The 20859-nt window shown below is 38.5% G+C and overlaps 1 protein-coding gene across 3 annotated transcripts in view; it reads left to right on the forward strand.

The window, feature by feature from the left end:
• UMAD1 (UBAP1-MVB12-associated (UMA) domain containing 1) overlaps positions 1-20859 on the forward strand; it is a 235681-nt gene that overhangs the window by 15381 nt on the left and 199441 nt on the right. For all 3 annotated transcript variants that reach the window (XM_036863375.1, XM_036863373.1, XM_036863376.1), the window contains one exon: positions 8779-8878. In XM_036863375.1, the coding sequence (XP_036719270.1) occupies positions 8797-8878 (82 nt within the window). In that variant the 5' untranslated portion in view covers positions 8779-8796. The remainder of the gene's footprint in view (positions 1-8778; positions 8879-20859) is intronic.

Here is a 20859-nt window from a genome sequence, read left to right on the forward strand (position 1 = left end):
ACCTTCAGACAGAGGCCACCTTACACCTTCAATTTACATTCCTCAGAGGTTCCTAGATGCATTGGGACCATCTTGGGTGGTGGCCAGGAGTCAGTGGGAAGATGCCCTAACCGTAGCCTCAGCCTGGTCCTAATGTTTTTAGTGATGGTTATTTTTTTTTTTTTACTTCGGCCATAACAGCAAATGCAAATCTGATTCCAGGCTTTCCCAGCTCAAAACCTTTCAAAGCTCTTTCACTGGTTCCTCACAAGCCTTGTTTTGGTGAAGGGCTCCTCCTCGTGGCTCCCTGGGCATCTCCCCCCTCCCTAGAGGGGCCATCTTTAGACCAAGCCTGCACTTTCCTTCACTCCTGTCTCAGACTGGGCTGGTTTCACTCTTAGTTATCTGCCTGGCATTTGAATTTACCCCCCTGGATTATACTGAAGAGGTCAGTTGTTTCTGCAGTTTTGAAATGTGAAACAATATAGTCGAGTTAACATTTTAGTCCTGGTACGACAACCAAGTATAATGTTTTTGAAAAATTTGAAGAAATGGGGGTATACACATCCGTTTGGTGATAATTAAAGGGGTGTATTTTCATAATATAATTTGCGATGTTAGAGATCAGGATCTCAATCCCTGAACTTTTATATTTTCAGTTTGAAATACCACTGATGTTTGTAATTTCAGCTACCACTTACATTCTAACAGCTCCCAAATTCCAACTTACTCCTTTCATTGGAGCACTAGGTCCTGTTTTTCCAACTGCATTTCACATATTTCCATTTGGACCAGTCATTGTTTCCCTACATGTAAACTTGTCTGAAATGGAGTTAATTTTTTTCTTCTCTTAAATTTCCTTTTTCTACTTTCCTTTTCTTATTCTTCATTTCACTTTCTTTACTTCCTCAGGCTTGAAACTTCAGTCGTCTTTTAGTAATTCCTTTACATCAGTATTTTGTAGAGTTGAGAGTCGCTAGGTCCTGTTTCATATTTCTGTACACCCCTTCTTTTTCATTCAAACTTCTCCCACCATAGTCCAGTCCCTTTCGCTACAGCGTTCTAACTTCATGGCTCCACTTTCTCAATCAGTCTCTCCAGCATTTTATTTTATTTTATTTTAATTGAAATATAGTTGGTTTACAGTGTCATGTTAGTTTGAGGTATACAGCATGGTGATTCAGTTATACATATATATACATATATATAATATATATATATTTTTTCTTTTTGATTTTTTTTCTATTATAGGTTATTACAAGATATTGAGTATAGTTCCCTGTGCTATACAGTAGGTCCTTGTTGGTTATCTATTTTATATACAGTAGTGTATATGTGTTAATCTCAAACTCCTAATTTATCCCTTCCCTCCTTTCCCGCTTGGTAACCATAAGTTTGTTTCCTATGTCTGTGGGTCTATTTCTGTTTTGTATATAAGTTCATTTTTATCATTTTTTTTTTCTGGATTCCACATGTAAGCAATATCATATGATATTTGTCTTTCTCTCTCTGGCTTACTTCACTTAGTATGATAATCACTCGGTCCATCCATGTTGTCTAGCCTATTGTTTTAAATTTAATCTTTCTGAAACACTACTTTCCTCAAGATCCTAGACTACAAAATATTAAATGAATCCCGGGAAGCCACTCTGGATATTCTAATATTTTCTTGACTTAGTAGCCCTTTTAATAATTTGTCTCTTCTTTTGTAGTCTTCATTTCTGTTGCTTACCTCCATGCTTCTAGTGAGGTTAATCTCTCTGCTGTCTCCTAAACACTCTGTGTTCGTTGTTCCTGGTGATCCTTCTTACAGGAGAGGCCTTCCTTCTCTTCTTGGTTTATATCTGTGCCCATCAGATGAAGTTAAACTCAAGGTTACCTGTTTGTGAGGTGTAACAGGGCTCTTCTCATTCTCATTGAGCCTTCTGGAATGTTTTATACTGTTTAATGCTGTTTTGGGTAATATAATCTTGTCTTTCAAGGTTAAAACCATCACAAGTATGGGACCATTGTCTTTTTTGGTATCTGTCGGAAGAAATTAGGAAACTTGTTATCTAAATTTGTATTCCTTTTGCCTAACCATGCAATTCACAACTCACCACACAGAAGAAGAGGAGGATTAAACATGGTTCAGGATTTTACTTTTTCAGCAGTATGAAATTTACATATTTATTGGATTTTGACACAGTGTGAAGAAAAAATGTGTGTATATATATTTTTTCTTATATAGTTAAGTGGCTGCTGTTTATCTGTCCCACATAGACATTTCAGTCTATTTGACATATTTACAAATAGTCTGTTGAAATTGAAAGAAGGTGATCAAATTGAGAAAACCAGGTTACCTTAATCCTTTTGTCATGGGTAATATCACTTAAAAGGTAAGTCTTAGAATAATAGGAAAAAATAAATATATCACTTGTGCTGCCCTCCTTCAGAGCAGTAGGATGTGTGCTGCGTAGCGATCAGGGTCGCTTTCTATATGCAGTCTGTGCGTGCCATTAAAAGTGAAGACACTGTCCTTTTATTTTTCAGTTTTGTGTGAATGCATAGAGAAAGAAGTATCTTGCTTTGTATACAAAGACTGCATTTGTAACACACACAAAGTCGTTTAAGAGATTTGATACAATTTTATGAATAATTGTGAACTACAACATTTATATAACATCTAGAATATCATGCTAATAATGAATTTTTAAAATAGCTTTATTGGGGTATTATCAACATATGGTGAATTGCACATGTTGAAAGTGTACAATTTGATGAGTTTTGACATGTTTATATACCCTGAAACCATCACTGCAATCAAGATAATGAATATATTTATCACCAAGATAATGAATATATTTATCACCCTCAAAAGTTGCTTGTGATCCTTGGTAATTCCTCCCTCCCACCCTCCCTCCCTGCACCTCCCATTCCCCAGGCAACCACTGATCTGCTTTCTGTCACTATACGTTAGTTTGCATTTCCTAGAAGTGTTTTGTGGTTTGGCTTCTTTCACTCAGCTTGATTTTTTTGAGATTCATGCATGTCATAGCATATCTTAGGCCTTCATGCTTTTTTATTGCTGAATAGTATTATGGATATGCTACAGTTTGTTTATCCTTTTTATCTGTTGTTGGACATTTGGATTTTTTCCAGTTTGGGGCTCTTACCAAAGAAGCTGTATAACGTTTGTGTACAAGTGTGGACATAAGCTTTCATTTCTCTTAGGTAAATACTTAGAAGGAGAATGTCTGGGTCATATGGTGGGTGTATGTTTACGTTTTTAAGAAACTGCCACAGTACTATATTATTACACCTACCACAGTGTATAAAAGTTCCAGTTGCTCCGCATTTTTGTCAACAGTTGGCATGGCAAGCCTTTTAAATTGTTAATATTTTAAAAGGTATATAGTGTTATCTCATTGAGATTTTAATTTGCATTTGCCAATTGACTAATGATGTTGAACATCCTTTCATGTGGCTCTTTGCCATCCACATATCTTTTTTTTTTTGCTTTGGCTGCGCTGGGTCTTCGTTGCTGCATGTGGGCTTTCTCTAGTTGTGGCAAGTGGGGGCTACTCTTCGTTGCGTTGCGCGGGCTTCTCATTGCGGTGGCTTCTCTTGTTGCGCAACACAGGCTCTAGGTGCATGGGCTCAGTAGTTGCAGCACGTGGGCTCTAGAGCATGTGAGCTCAGTAGTTGTGGCTCGCGGGCTCTAGAGCGTGGGCTCAGTAGTTGTGGCTCACAGGCTTAGTTGCCCCGCAGCATGTGGGATCTTCCCGGACCAGGGATCGAACCCGTGTCCCCTGCATTGGCAGGTGAACTCTTAACCACTGGATCACCAGGGAAGACCCACATATCTTCTTTAGGAAAATGTCTGTTAATAGCTTGTGTCCAGTTTTTATTGGTTTGTTTTCTCATGATTGAATTTTAAGAATTCTTTATATATTCTAGACACACGTCCTGTATCAGATTTGTGATTTGCAAGGATTTTCTCCCAATCTGTGTCTTGGGCAGTGAACTCTTCATCTCCCATCCATATGGAAGCAGTTCCAGGATTCCCATGTTTGGGGATTAGGAGGCATTCTGGGTTGGGTCCCAGCTTAGCCAGGCAAGAGTGTTGTTGCTGGCTGATAATGGATTTTTAAGAATAAATTTTGATATTTCACCCACTTATAAAATGTAAAATTTGCTTATTGTAGACAGTTTTTAACATGCTGAAATCGTACCTAAGGAAATGAGGCTGGAACATGCTTGATAATTCCAGGCAGAAGAAGGCCACGTAAGTCAGAAGCATGAGTGCTCATGTCTTCCCATATACTCAGCTGGGGGCAGCAGGACTGTTCCAGGCCTCCTCCACTTTGGGGATGGAGCTCCTAAATTCCTCTTAGTTTTGCTCAGGATTGCCTCCAAAATGGGGTAGTTTCAGGTTGCTGTTTGTTTCCGTAAATGTAAGTTGAGTGCTGCATTTGCAGTGCCTGGTCAGTAGCTGGCCTAAGCACTTAATAAATATTCATAAAATATAAATATTAAGTAAGTGAAAGTCTGGAACGTGGATATTGTGGAATTAGCAAATATCTTCAGAACACAGAGCTGAGCAAGCCTTGGGAAAGTAGGGATTTAGAAAGACAGAAATGGAATTAATCAAATGTATTTGACTAATATTGGGAAATATTAAAGTCCAACACAAATGTCTTGTTAAGGGCTCCTTGTCTTTGGTGCTTTGTTGATGAAAAACGTTCAGTTTTGGTACCAAAAAGACTTGGTTTAAAATTCTAGCTCTGCTGTTTACTAGCCATACACATTTGCATCAATACTTAACCGACTTTACTTCAATTCTTTCACTTACACATTGTGAATAGTTATGTGTACCTGGCGGCATGATTGTAAGATTACAGGAGATAGAGTCTATAAGGCATTTAGGTACAGTGCCTGACACATCGTAGGAGCTCAGCAAATGTTAGTGGGGTTTTAGTTACCCCCGTTCTCTTTCCCAGTTCTAGTCTTAGGTGGGGAAAGGAAATCTGGCTGCTGGAGTGGTGACCTAACCATGCAGCTTTCTTGCTGTGGGAAGATCTTAGAATGGTATTGCCGGTCCCGCTGGGATAAAGTTTTATACCACCTTGTGTTTGTTTTCAATGGTACCAAAAATATCATGGTATAAAGATAATTTGATTACAGGTTTTAGTGTCTCAGGACATAGTCTTTTCATGCATGGAGTGATTACTGTAAAGCTATATGTATGGTTAGACTTACTTAGGTACCTAGTGGAATGAATCATGAATGTCAGCAGCAGTATACATGGTACAAGGGAATCCCAAGACTTGTATTATAAAATTGTCACAGCGTTCCCATGGAAACACATCTTGAGGTGACTATTGTAGAGGAAGGAGTTAAGGCAATGGTCAGGTTGGCAGAATAACAGGTGCGAGGGTGACTGGTACTTCCGTAAGCAGTTTAGAGCAGTTTCCAATGGATGTTTGTAGCAAACTAGTCTTTGCTGCCATTCTGAGTTCTTTTATACTGTCTCTACTACCTTTTTCCTATTCCTGACCTGTTTCTTCCGTGCCTGGACGTTTCTTGACTCTTGGAACCTAAGTTCTCTCTCCTTCTTGGATATGTTTGGAATTTTATGGTGTTCTAAAGTGACAAACTGTAATATTATGCATTGCCACATAAGTCGTACTGTTGGCAACCTGATGCAGCCTATTTAAGCCTGTATATTGTTTAAGTTTGATTTTTTTTAGGTCATGAAAAACTTAAATGCTTCACTTAATTATTTGAATCATAAGTTCTCTACAAAATACTTGCATTCAAAAGGGATTCTGGCACTACAGCTGAGTTTGGTCTGGCTTTTATAACAATGTATCTAAACGTTGGGGGCTTGAGAATGACTTATCAAAACTGCTTTTGTGATTTCTGTGTTTGTTCCATTTCTGTCTTGTGGCCAGACATGAAAAGGTATTGGAAATTTGAGTCCTTCTATTAAAGGCTTTTCTTTTATATGTTAGAAAGGAGCCACTTTTTAAAGGGCCTCTCTCTGTGGCTACAAAGCTCCTTGTTCTAGCACTCTAATGGCATGTGACACAGTGAACTAACATGCAACATGGCCACACCTACCTCCAAGGAGGGTAGAAAACTGCAGTTCTTATATGTCTCCTGATATAAGGTGGAGAGCCAGTGAATGGCCCTAATGATTCCGTGGTCACCATATACTCAGTTCTCTCTCCCTACCATAGACAGAGTGACTCACCCCTCCCCAAGGGCAATAACCCAAATGGCCCCATTCAGTCATAGCATCATGCTCTAAGTTCAGCATTTCTTCATCAGGTCCAGATGTGGCACCTCTTGTTGTAGAGACTTCATGAACTAAGCAGTCTGTTCCTTCTGTCCCCTCCGGTAACTGGGAAAAATAACTGCCCAAACCACTGTCATCCAGAAAGGGGAGGAATGGGAGATACACAGCAGTCACCGAGTGGTAGCAATTCTGGAATCCCACTGAGCAGGCATTTTGGGGGATCCCCGCCTTGGATTGGAGAGTGTTCATTAATTATGCCCAGATTCTGCTTCTCAGGAGAGTCCCACCCCCAGTCCCGTGTTCTCCAGGCACTCCACCCAAAGTTTCTTCCTTTTCCAGTAACTTCCTTGGCTACCACCGAAGTAGGCACTGGAGAATAGACCCTCCTTGGGGGCTGAGCAGTTTTCTCTGGCAGCTTCCTGTCTGCAGCATTGTTGTAAATTTCCAATAGTCATAGTGCTCCTTTAATCCAGACTTGTAGTCATTTTGGCAGCACAGCTCTCCAGAAATTTTGTTGGCTTCTTATCTATTTGATTATAATCAGCTTCATGTATCTGTAGCCAGACCTACAATTTTTGCTAGCTGTAACTCTTAGATTTGCTACATTTCTCATCTCTTTCACCCTTAAATGTGCTCCCCCCTTTATTTATTTGAAGGTATCTTTTCTCTACCAGGCTTCAGTTGGACACCGATCCCCTTCGTCTCTTTTTCCTGACCCATCGTAGCCTAAGAATTTACTGAGTGCCACATTCATCCAGGCTGCGGCTTTAGTATCAGATGTGATGGCTATATCCTTGATTTGATCCTTACCCAGATTGAATTTTAATCATCTGTTGTTCCTTCAAAGGCTTTCTCTGTTTTAGTTTTAACTGTTTGGGGTTGAGAAGTTAGTTGCTTCTTCCAGTCTTTTAAGTCTTTGAGTTTGAACTTTATTGTCTTACATTCCTGCTTGTAAACCAACCAGTTCTTTTCTGATCTCATTTCTTTCTTGCACGGGTTTCTCTTTATCTTAGTTATTTTTTTCATCTCATTCCTTGTCTTTTCATCTTTTCCATCTAATCTTGTTTTTTTGTTTTTGTTTTACCAGTTTCATACAGGCCATGTCTCCTTTTACTCTCTTGAGGGTGCCAAACTATTTCCAGACTTTTCTTTTGGCTCCATCACTATATCCAGTAAGCTCAGCCTTTGAGGATTTCAGAGGTGATTCCTTTTCCTTTACTGAAATATTTTCTTTTTCATATGGCTTGTGTTTTTCTTCTCCATTTTTTATTCTTTTAAAAGGTGAAACCTGCCAGATGTGTTTTCTGTCAACAAATTGGCTCTTTTACCATCCACTCCGATCTACAACTCAGGGCAGGTTGACCTACACAAATCCTGGTGCAATTCTCAGTTTCTAGAAGCATCTTGCTCAGATAAAATCTTTACTTATCCTCCCCGCTTGATTTTCTGGTGGGTGGAATATATGAAACTGAAATGTGGGGTGCACTTGTTGCCACCAGGAACTTTTCTTTGCTGTCTCTTACATTGCTTTGCTTATAGCGACTCAGAACGTGACATGTCCTCCCAAGTTTCCTTCACCTTCCTTCCCAGTTGTTTTCTAAGAGTTGTTGCCCTGCCTGAGTGTACAAAGCTTAATGTACAAAGATGGGAGGACACAGAGGAGAGAGGGTGTGTTTGTGTGTGTGTGTGTGTTGGGGGTAGTGCACAATAATCTCACCAACACAGATATTTGCACTGATGGGAATTTACATTTGGCTACAGTTTTACAATGAATACAGTCCTTGAGTGTCTGAATCAGATAACCAACTCTAGAGGGTATTTGTAGTGCCTTCTTTTCTTTTTTCAGGTGGCCTTAGTTTCATGAGGCTTAAGGTGGTTATGGCATGACAAGAAACCTGGGCAGGGTTTGTTTTTTTTTTCCCCTTTCCTCTGTCCAGTGTCCAATTTATGGCTAGTGAGATCCTTCCAGATTCTGGTGTTATCTGTTGACTTTAGTTTTACTTGTAGTGATTTCTTGGGTTATTTCCTGCATGTTCAGAAATTGAGAGAGGATGAACACAGTATTTCAAACTGGAAGTCCATGCTCCTTAATTTCTGGTTTTATCTTCTGACATCTAGAGAGGGCTTGTGTTCTTAAGTTTGGGAATAGAATTCCTAAAAGTAATTATTGTGATATCTTTATATTTGGCTTTTAAAATTTATTTGGCTGCGTCAAGTCTTAGTTGCAGCACGTGAGATCTTTCAGTGCAGCAAGAGGGCTCTTTGTCCTCTCCAGTTGTGACGCTCAGGCTCCAGAGCACGTGGGCTCAGTAGTTGCGGTGCACAGGCTTAATTGCCCTGCAGCATGTGGGATCTTAGTTCCCTGACTAGGGATCGAACCCATGTCCCCTGCATTGGAGGGCGGATTCTTAACCATTGGACCACCAGAGAAGTCCCTGTATTTGGCTTTTTACTAAGAAGGGTAAGAGTTTTACGGTTTCATCTGAATTTGATATTATATAATGTTTCTATTTCAGGTAACAGAGGAAGCAGCAATGTTTCACTTCTTCAGAAAGCCTCCAGAATCTAAAAAGCCCTTGGTACCAGAGAGAGAAGCAGATGGATTTGTCCTTTTAGGTGAGTCTTTTTAGGAAACAATATCATAATTAGATGAATTCTTTTTCCTTTAAAAGAATACTTGAAAAGTATATGATTGATTTTTAAACATTTTCCTATTAATTCCAGAGTTAGTTTATGTATATGAAATCTATAAAAATATAGGTCATCAATCACTTAAAATATTGTCATCAAGTCAGACTCTTCTTATACGGTACATTGGTTTGGATGTGTCCTTCAAATTCAATTTATAAAATCATCCTATTTTTTCTATCCAATAAGCTAGTCAACCTTTTTAATTATGAAAAAGCAGAAGTCTTGATGAATCTTTGATAAATTCAAATTCTGTTTTATAAATAGCACCAAGCCTTGCTTCTTAAATTAGCATCAAAAATTAAATCAGGCATCCAATAAATAGTTGCTGAATGAGGTACGTTTATTTCTTTTATTGAAGTATAGTTGATTTACAATATTGTATTAACTTTCAGGTGTACAGCATGGTGATTCAATATTTTTATAGACTATACTCCATTCAAAGTTATTACAAGATAATGGCTATAATTCCCTGTGCTGTACAGTGTGTCCTTATTGCTTATCTTTTTTATATATATTAGTTTGTATCTCTTAATCCCATACCCCTAATTTGCCTCTTCCCTTCTCTCTCCTTTTTGGTAACCATTAGTTTGTTTTCTGTATCTGTGAGTCTGTTTCTGTTTTGCATATACATTCATTGTATTATTTTTTAGATTCCACATGTAAGTGATGTCGTACAGTGTTTGTTTTTCTCTGTCTGCCTTATTTCACTAAGCATAATGCTCTCCATGTCCATACATGTTGTTACAAATAGCAGAATTTCATTCTTTTTTATGGCTGAGTAATAGTCCTCTCTGTGTGTGTGTGTGTATATCTATATATATATATGTGTGTGTGTGTGTGTATACCTATCTATATATATATGTGTGTATGTGTGTGTATATATATGTATATATATATATGTATGTATATATATACTTCATCTTAGTCCAGTCATCTGTTAATGGGCACTTGGGTTGTTTCTGTGTCTTGGCTATTTAAATAGTGCTTCTATGAGCTTTGGGGTGCATGTATCTTTTTGAATTAGTGTTTTCATTTTTTTCTGTATATATAACCAGTAGTGGATTGCTGGATCATATGATAGTTCTATTTTTAGTTTTTTGGGGAACCTCCATAATGTTTTCCGTAGTGGCTACACCAATTTACATTCCCAGCAACAGTGTTGAAGTACACTTTTAAATCTAAATATGTTAAATAGTGTCTCCTGAATGTTAAGACTAGTTTATTTTCTATTATAAAATTAATACCTGCTAGTTATTAAGATTTTAGTGGCTTTAAAAAATATTTCTTTCAACCAAATACTATGCTCTTCCCAAGGGGAATTCTGAAAAATAACATTTCCTTCATGTCATTGTGTCTTTCCTCCAAGGAAGAGATTTGCAGTCTTTAGATAGTTCTTCCCAGCAGTTCTCTACCAACAGGGTGGTGAGGAGGAACCAAAACCCAGTGTCCCCTTGTGAAACGCATCCTCTCCTACTCTGGATTTCCTCCTGCCAAATTCAGCTCCTTCTCTGAGAGGATTTGCATGAACTCATAGAGTGTTTGCTTCTGGCGATGTTTCTCAGGTGTCTCCCTTTCCAGATTCTGGTTTCCTGTCTCTTCTGTCTTTATCTTGGCCCAGTCATCCCAGAGTCCCTTGGCATTGGCAAATGGTCTGCGTGTCTTGAGGAGTAGGAGATGGCTCCTTGGGTTTACGGGTAGTCCTGAACCTTCAGCTTAGGCCCTCTTGGCCTCTGACCCCACACATTCAGAAGGGTGGGTGGGTGGGTCTCTGCCTCTTCAGCCCTTCTCTTTAGGATCTGGTCTCTCATAGTAAGGATGCAAGGATTTTACCCCTCTGGCCCTCTTCTGTTTCTTGGCCTTAATCTCTGGGAGACCGGAAGAGAGTTTTTCTCATGGCTGAATGTTACCGTAGAATATCCCATCTTTTCCACAGTCAAATTCTGGCAGGCCTGTGTGTTTTTCTGTATCTGCTTCCTGTGGCCTGGGACAGGGGCAGTAGCTAGAGTGGTCAGAGTTATTTTCTCTCTGACCAGATCCCCTACGTCTGAGGTGAAGTAGTGGGGCGTAGTCTGACCAGGGTTGGTGGTTTTTCTGGGGAGCCTCCTGACTGGGATAAAGTGGGGTGCCCTGGGCACAACTGCTTCTCTGGCCCTTCTTACAGTGTCAGGAAGTTGTGCCTTGCCTTCTAAGTCAGAACTGGCTCTGTCAACCCCAACTTCTGTTTCAAAAGCTGCCAGCGTTGCTTCCCTTTTACCTGCTAAATTAGCCCCACTAACAGAAAAACTTCAGGGATGCCTCTAGTCTCCTGTATAGTTTCTGCCTCTTCAGGAGTTTCACAATAAATTCTTCTCTCAGAAATTTGCTTCAGCACAGCCTGGTTTTCCAAACTCTGTTCTGTATTCTTCATTTTAGAGCACCTCTGTAATCTCAACACATATGCAGAGAACTGTGCTCTTTTCTGTTGTTTCATGATTAGAAATCCACCTTATTCTCTTTGTTATCAAATAGGCATTTAAAGGCTGTGAGTCTAGTGCACTGACATGTCTGAGAGCACGTACAGCTTCTACAGCTGGACTTTGTGAACTCTCGATACGTCTTCTTCACCTGGCTCTGTGGCCTGCCACTTTGCAGCATTACAGAGACAACTTTTAACCACAACTGAAAAAACCCCTGGTGCTGCTCTCTCTAAAATCTCCTTCAATGTCTGGTAGCTTGTAACATGGAGATGTTTCACTGCCTGTCTCATAACTAGCCCAACAGGGGCCCCGTTTCCATGGTATTCCGCCTTAGCCAGTGAAGCTTCTGTTACGGACCTTTCCTTCCTAGGAAAGACTAGTTTCAGAAGTGGTCTTTAACTGAGCCTCAGAAGACGGAAATGTCCAAATTTGCTAATGCTTGAGGGAATTTCTGGCAATTAATTACTCTCATATACTTTCATGTCCCAGCTGCTCCATCTGATATATCTAAGCTATAATGGTGCATTTTCCCAAAAGCTGGCATGCTGTATTTTGAGGGAGTTTTCCTAGGGCCATCTTGGACTAAGCGGGATTGGTGTTGACTCCTGTACCATGGTCTTGCGGTTGGGAAATCATGGTGAGGCATCACTTACCTCCCAGTCCCAGGACTGTGATTTAATTTCAGGTGCCGCTGGTAGTGCACCCTCATTCAAATGATGCAAGCAAGAGCAGACTCCCAAATGTTGGCTGAAGGCTTCTGGTCCTTCAGCTGCCATGTCTGCTGATGCTTGTCTCTGTTTAGCGTTATTTTTAACCAGGTGCAAAGCTCCACTGCCCTCCACCATTTTCCATGAAAAATCCTTGTGTACCTACTGTTCTGTGATCTTAGTTACTCTTTTGAAGTTTTGATGCTGTCAGTCAGCATCATGTCTGGGTTCTCACTTCCTCTGTTCTTCTCTTTTCGTCAGTAACACCATCTCCCTTCTTTCTCAGGAGCACCGCAGAGACTCTACGGTGAGGTGCAGGTAGAATGCTGACTCGAGCCAGACCCCTTGGGTTTATATCCTGGCTCCACAATTTACTGGAGTTTCCATTATAGGGGAGGCAAAACTTTACCTCTCGCCTCTTAGGGTCTCTGGCTGGGCCTGAGAATTAAATAGACATAGGACAGATGAACAGAAGAAAAGCATATGGATTTTTACGTGCACATGGGGCCCCCCACAGGAGAATGAAGACCCAAAGATGTGGCCAAACCTAGGTTCTCATATACCAGGTTGAGCAAAGAGGCAGTTGTGGAAAAGTAACTAAAATATGTGGGGATACTAAAGGAAGATGAGGGTTATTTTAACAGGCTCTGATTGTATGGAGTTCTCTTGCCCCTGACTCTCCATCTCTGGTGGTAAGAATGTTTCTTTCCTCCTGGCATTTTCCATAGGTTTCTTTTTTTTTTTTTTTTTTAATCTCCTGCTTTCAGGAAGAAGAAAAGGGGAGGTCAGAGTGCCCTTCTTGCACCTGCTATTTTTCAAGTGCCTTTGGCTCAAAATAATTCTTATGCCAAAGTGGCATTTTGGGTTGGTATATCTGCTACCCTTCACCATTTGGGGAAGTTAGGAAACCTCCTGGGTATCATTTAGCTTATCTAGAAAATGAGCATGATAACAGTACCAACCCAATAGGGTTATTGAGGTGATTAAATGAGTTAATGTGTGTAATGTGCTTAGGACAACCGTGTGAGTGAAGTGGTTGTGTTATCTCCACATACAGGGGAGGACTAAAAAGCTAGAGCTAGTTCCTCTAGCTTACATAGAGCAGATCTGGAGTTAGCCCAGGCATTCTGACTTCAGAGCCTATTCTCTTAACCACTAAGCTATCCATCACTTTTTTAAAAAATAAATTTATTTATTTTTTGTCTGCGTTGGGTCTTCGTTGCTGCGGGCAGACTTTCTCTAGTTGCAGCGAGTGTGGGCTACTCTTCGTTGCAGTGCGCGGGCTTCTCATTGCGGTGGGTTCTCTTGTTGCAGAGCATGGGCTCTAGGTGCACGGGCTTCAGTAGTTGTGGCTCGCGGGCTCTAGAGCACAGGCTCAATAGTCATGCGCACAGGCTTAGTTGCTCCGCGGCCTGTGGAATCTTCCTGGCCCAGGGCTCGAACCTGTGTTCCCTGCATTGGCAGGCGGATTCTTAACCACTGCGCCACCAGGGAAGCCCTCCATCACTTTAAAAAAAAAAGTCATAGTATCATTTTAAAATTTAAGACGTTAGTGACATTTTAAGCTCTTTTAAAAAAATTTAAATTGTGTTCATTAATTTTTAAAAAGAGTGCTGTGCTTTTTTGTTTATTTTTTTTTAATAAAAGAGGGTTGGTTGTATTATTATTCATAAAGTTTGGCTTTAATTTTGGCTACCCCAAACTTTTCACTATTTAATATTTTAAATATTTAAAACTATTGCGTAAAACTTTAATCTCCTTAATGAAGTTGAGGTTGGAAGATGGTATATAGTCAGCCCTCTATATCAACAGATTCTGCATCTGTGGATTCAACCAACTGCAGATTGAAAATATTGAAAGAAAAAAAAAACCAGAATGTTCCACAAAAAGCAAAACTTGAATTTGCCATATGCCTAGCAACTATTTACATAGCATTTACATTGTATTAGGTATGATAAGTAATCTAGAGATGACTTAAAGTATACAGGAGGATATGCATAGGTTACATGCACATATATGCCGTTTTATATAAGGGACTTGAGCCGCTGCAGATTTTAGTATTGGGGTACTGCAGAAACCTAAGGACAACTATACGTTGTTTAATTAGTAAAATATCCTTCAGCAGTTAAGGCCTTAACTGAATTGACTGATAAGAGTCAGGATAAATTATTAGGAATATAGTTAATTATCTTCAAAAACAGGATGATAACCTCTTTTTTTTTAGAAACTGATTTGTTCTAAGTTGCTTTTTTTTATCATATGGTTCTATATTGACATATATAATATCTGCTTAGTCTCAGAGCATACTGTGTGAAATATTTTGAAAAGTACCAAGTAGGTCAAATGGTAGATATGAAATACTTTTATTAACATGACCCCATACTTTGACACGTGTGTTTTGGTTATCATGTATCCACATAGCTTTCTTTGTTCTTATGTACAATAGATACATTGCAGGAAAATAAGTATATATAAGTGTTTTTGTGTGTTTATTAACTTCTAAATGATACAGCTAAGTAAAGACTTAGATTATATTTATACCAACAACTTCTTATCAATATGGATTCTATAGAATTTGTTAGATTATCACCTTACTTGGCCTTTATAACGTATTTCTAAAAAGGTTAAATTATGTTGTTAAAAGTATAAATTATTTTTCCCACCTTGAGAATACCTCTTCCCCTAGGCAAGCCTTCCTTCTTAACACAAATAGGTTTTAGGTCACAGTTATTAGATGGCATTGCTGAGTTGCTGAAGTCAACACCCCATGACTTGAAATTGAGGGTCCAGGCAGAGCCTGGACACTTTTATTGATAATAGGAATATCTGGACTGCTTGTACACATTTAGCTCACTTATGGACAGAAAGCTTTTTCCCCGTAAAGATTTGCAAAGCTTTTAGCCTTTGTAAAATGTCGAACGTGCTGAATAATAATAAGGAAAAAAAAGCCTTATAGAAAAACATCCTTTCCCTCGTAACTAGTTTCTAGTCTCGTAAGAAGGTACTATTCGTTCATTCAGTAATGAAGTTGTAGTAATCCTCTAGGGTACTCATTTTACACAAAAACAAATTGCAGTTTTCATTTGCATCACTGGGTGGCGATTTTTCTTAGTCTTACACTACTGTTTAAAACCCCAGCGAGGCTGGTACTATTTGTAATTACCAGGGTTTTCTTCTGTTATGACATGTTTAATTGTGCTTTTAAGACATTATCTTTAGGTTGATTACAAATTTCCTACTGTAGTATGCAACCTCCTAGTTATTTTAAATTAGGAAAAAGGGTATCTGTTGCCTAGATGTTGGTATATAACTCTTTCCAAAACTAAGAGAAAGAAAGGCATGAATTAGCTTATTATATTATAGCAAAAAAAAAAAAAAAAAAAAAGAAAGAAAAAAAGGAAAAATAACAGCGACCGGAAAAACCCATGGAAAATAAAATGAAAAAGAATAATTTGGATTACTGTTGTGTGTTCACTAATATTGGTGACCAGATACTGAATATAACTCTGGAGCAGGCAGAATGAAATTGGACAAACACTATTATATAGATTAAAGGAATTGGGTTATAGTACGGCTGAAGTTTATTGTGTTTTTCAGAATATGCACGTGCTTCTTAAAGTAGGGCATAAGAACTTCTAGTTTCCATTAAGCTAATTATTTTGTAAAACTGATTGACTTTAGAATCAGAATTTAGTAATTCACAGCGGCTTGGATTTCATCTTTAAGTATTGATATTGAAATATGTACTTTAGTCTCACCTTCTGTTTTCCAGTTTAAATGATAAATGAGATTTTAGGAAGTAGTTGGTTATTTTTAAGATTTTCTCCTACTGAATTCCTCATCGTGGGTATCAGTCAAACCATGTATACACACTAAAGTTAAACTATCACATTTTAAAATGGAACTTTTTAGATAATCTCTTCATCTCTGTGCTCTTTCCTTTATTTAAAAGTGGAAATCTAGCTGTGTGTAATAAAAATTTACATAAGGGACAGTAAGTCACTTTGATTCTGTCTAGGACTGAAGGTTTTAATTAAAACAACAATGACAAAAAGTAAACAGATTTTCACCATGTGCTTTCTATTTTTACTCCCCATTCTTACAACAGAAGTATAATGAATCTTTAAAAAAATGGTGTTTATGGATTAAAAAAGCAACTGACCCTATTAATAACTCTTTACCCATGTATTGTGATATCCAGAAAAACTCAAATTGCAGTGAATTTACTTGGCAATTTTTGTGTTTTTACCCTTGACCTTTCAGTTCTAAAGGAGGTGTGCCAGGATTTTTCAACTAACTTCATCATGCAGCTGTTTATTTTCCCAATAAGAAATGTGAAGTCATGTGTCTAATGGGTAGAATTAACAGAATTTTCACATTCGTTGATTCCTAATTCTGGTTCACCTGTTAATCTAGCAGCATTCAGAGGTGAAACCATTCAGGCCCGGCTGTTCTGTGTGGGGTGTACCACCCTGTGTTGTCTCCTTAAGGGTGCAGGGTGAGAGGGAGCTTCATGGGGCAGGGGAGAGGTGTCCACTGTGCTGAGAAGCAGAACTGAGCCCTCTTTTGCACACAATCAGTTGTGAGGAAGTCACTCATTCTTTATTGGGGCTCAGTGGACTCAGCCGACTCAAATGTAAATTAGGGATCTGTCTCCTTAACTCAGTGGATCTAACCTTCTTGTGATTTAGGGGGCACTTTGAAAATATACTGGTGCTGGGACCTCATCCCTACATTCTGATTAGACAGGTCTGGGGTTTGGCCCAGACACTGGTATTTTTTTTCCAGAGTTCCCCAGATAGTTCTTGTGTGCATGCAGGGCTGAGAACCACTGCAGTTCACTCTCTATAATTTGGTAATTGTATACCATCAAATAATGTGTTAAGACACTTTGAAAAAGACTTCACAAAAATACAGAGTTACAGTTTCTCTTCCACTGCAGTTGAGCCATAAACAAATAAAAAAGCAAATTAAGCCATAAAATTTCTAGGTTGAACCTACTTCTTTTCAAACATTAAATAAAGAGCAGAAAGCTTCAGAATTCTAAGGAGTGAAATCTTGTTTCTTAAAGTAATATATTTGGAAACTTAAAAAAATTTTTGTAATCAGTGAAGCAGTTGAGAAGCATTTTGTTAATTATATAAATATGAATTCCAAGTGGCTTATGACTCTTTTTGTCTTTAGCCATAAGGCATCTAGAGTGACTTCAGGTAAAATTATTTGACAGATTAATACCTGTAAAGTCTTCACAGCAATTCTGAGGTACGTTTTCTTTGAACTAAAACCATCAGGCAGTCAGATTTTTAGTACACCTCTTTGGGAGTAGTTGACTAGTTTACTGTGGTACTGATTCCTAGAAGGCACTTCTTCAGTACAATATCAGTAGGGAAAAAAAATTTAAGTGTGCACACCATATTCCATAATGGGTTTCCTATAGTATTTACTCAGAGGCTTTCGTAATGTTACATCGTCCACATCTGAGACTATTTAACTGAAAAATTGTGATGAATAGCTTTTATATTTTGACTTACAGTCTCTTCTTATTTCATTCTGTTGAGGAAATAAATAATGACGATGAGACTCTAAGTAGAATGTACAGTATGAGCTTTGCAATTTCTACTAGTATTTCAGATAGAATTGGAAGACCTAAATATTGTCTTCCTAGTAATCTTAATAATACTACAATATTCTTTTATATTTAAGTGGTTGTCTTATTCGGTATCTGTTTTTTTCCCATTGAATGCAACCAAAACATATTATGAAGGGAAGAGTTCTTATTGAGGTCACACAGTAATCTTTCCAAATGTGGATTTCTGAAAATGTGTCTTCTTCTTTCATTATATCATGATAGAATTATGGTGTTACCTCAAAATAGCAAACTAATCCTTTAGTAAACTAATCCAGAGGAAAAACATCTTAAATTAGTGTAAGGTGGTCTTTTCTTATTGTAGTAATCATCAACATTCTTGAGCACTTTCTCTGTCTCGGGCACTCTGCTCCTTGTAAAAATGCTGCAGATTTCTGGGCCTGACCCATACCTAGTAAAACAGAATCTTTGAAACTATAGCCTAAGAATCAGCATTTTTTTAAAAAGCAATGCAGGTGATTTTTATGCATGCTGATATTTGAGAATTGTTGGAATAATTCTCTTATAAGGTGTGGTAGGGGAACAAAACATTTTCAGGCAGTGGGACAGACTGTGTAAAGTATGTAGATTCAGAGGAATCTGGGACATATTCATGGCCAGTAAACAGTTCTTTAGGAGAGAGAGGATATGTCAGGGCCACTGATGAGGAACGAGTCTAGAACGGTGATTTTCAGTGGGCCTGTGTGCCATTCCGAGATATTCGAATTTTATCCTATTGGCAGTAATGACCTATCAGATATCTGACCATTTCAAAACGTGAAGTAGTGTTTTGGTTTTTATTTTATTGGAAATTTATTAATTGAAAAAAATGGAGATAATTTAACAGTTTCATCCAGTTGAGAATTATTTGTTAATGAAAACAGTGATCATCTCCTGAATGTATCACTGAAAAGGTGTGCCTATATATTCATACTTGATGGACAGGATATGACAGAGAAACAACACACAGTTGAACTGTATGGGGCCATCGTGCTGCAAGTCGTTCTGTCAGACACCTCAAGTTTCACCTTTTCCACCTTTTAGTTTCAACATGATATAGGGGCAGAAACTACTAGTTGTCCTTCAATATGTGTTTATCTTTCTTTCTTAGTTAATAGCATTTTTATCTTGCCATGTGGCCATTTCGCAGTTAGACGTGGAATTTTGATGAAGTTTCTGGCCAGTGTGATATAAGAAGAAACGTTGTATTGCAGGTTTTAGGAAACCTTTTAAAAACACAGCTGGTATGTACCTTCCATCTCTCCCCTGCCGCTAACTTTGCTCACCCTGGAGTGTGGATGTGATGATTTGGTAGAGGACTAGCCGCCATCTTGGACCATGAGGCCTAGACTGCATTGTGAGGGTAACTGAAGAATAAACTGGGCAGAGCCTGGGTCCTTAAAGACTGTGGAGTTGCCACAACAGCCCTGTGGTGTGAGAACTCCCTTATGTGAGACAGGAGCAAACTTCTGTTCTGTGGGAGCCACTGCTCTACTGATATTTTGTCATTTGCGGATGAACCAAACCCTAACTAATGTACATGCTGAACTGGAAATCATAATATTTGGATTCTAAGTTCCATCATTTTCTTGCTGTGTGATCAAGCAGGCTACTTACCATTTCAGCCTCATTTTCCTTACATATAGAAAGTTAATAGCATTATGGATTCCTCATTACATTTTAAAGAAGAAGAATGAGAGGGAACTTTACACAGACTTCTTCATAGACAGAAGTGAGTACTAAGAAGTTTTAATTCACTTGCTAATTCTGATCAGCTCAGTGAAATGCTTGGGCAAATGATTCTGAGCCAGCCTCTAGGTTTAGCTGGAGAGAATGTTGTGATCCTTAATTCATGTTGTAGGCAAGGGAATGGTAAGTTCCCTACGAGTGCCCAGTATAGGTCTTTCCTCCACTCCCACTGGAAGGCCACTGAGTGCTTCTGCAATGAGTGCACCAGGAAGTTCATTCATATCCACTAAAAGCTGAAATGTTTAAAGTGTGCATTAACTAGTGGAACGTTATTAAAGAATTGAGAATTGCTGCTACAGTCTAGTTAAGTTAGAAACTGATTCATTCCCTACAATTGGTATTTCCATCAAAAATGGTGTATACTTTTATGGCTATACATGTGTGTGTATGTATGTGTGTGTGTGATATTTTTAATGAAATGTATTAAGTATACTGTACTGAAGCCTTATGTCATAGTATTAATGACTTAAAGATGTCACTGTTCTGAGATTTTTCAGTATTCTAAGTCAAATAGCTCAGCTCTAAACTTAGGGAATGACTTATTTTTATTTCTGGCATCTGTTATTTCCTGATGCACAAGCTGAAAATATGCTTGGCAGCACCAAAGGAAAACTGTAACCCTTAAAGTAGTTTGTTGATGGGTTGCTTACTTAAAGGAATTGATAACTGTGAAAACCAGTGATCGTCCCAGTTGCTATCACTATGTTAGGGGTTCTTAGCCATGATGAGTTTTAGAGCCTGAGTGGAGTGATCTATAAGCCTCCCGAAATTATAGGCAAAATATTGTATTTGCATTTTTGGGTGAGAAGGGTCTCTGAATTTCATCAGATTCTCAAAGATCTGTGACCCTAAAAAGGTTAAATAACCACTTTTCTAGATGTTGCTATGTATACTGATGTTTACTAGCCACTTGGGCTATGGTATTGTAGGGTATTTTTATTTTAATGTCAGAGATAGCATAGTCATTGTCAGAGGCAGGTTACACACCATTGGCCACTTTTACTAGTTTGGCTTCAGAAAATAGAAAAACTTTTGAGCAGCTAAATAAAAATTAGGGAATAATTACCACTAGGTAAGATACACAGCAGATGAGTGACGTCTGTAAGGAGGTTACAATCTACATCACAAGAGATACAAAAATAGAAGTGAAGTAACAGTACAAAACAATAACATCAAACACTTAAGATATTTGATAGAATGACTTGTACCATGATGGTCCCAGACAGTTCATTAGTTTGACATTGTTTCTCTGTCTTATGGTATCAACCTGGTGAGTATACTTGCATACTTTTCCAGTGATGCATTCAGGACATGGTGCTGCAATTAGTTTTTTCATTTAAAAAACTGAAAAATAGGCAGATGCTAATG

The sequence above is a fragment of the Balaenoptera musculus genome, chromosome 9, assembly GCF_009873245.2.
Source record: "Balaenoptera musculus isolate JJ_BM4_2016_0621 chromosome 9, mBalMus1.pri.v3, whole genome shotgun sequence".
NCBI lineage: Eukaryota > Metazoa > Chordata > Mammalia > Artiodactyla > Balaenopteridae > Balaenoptera > Balaenoptera musculus.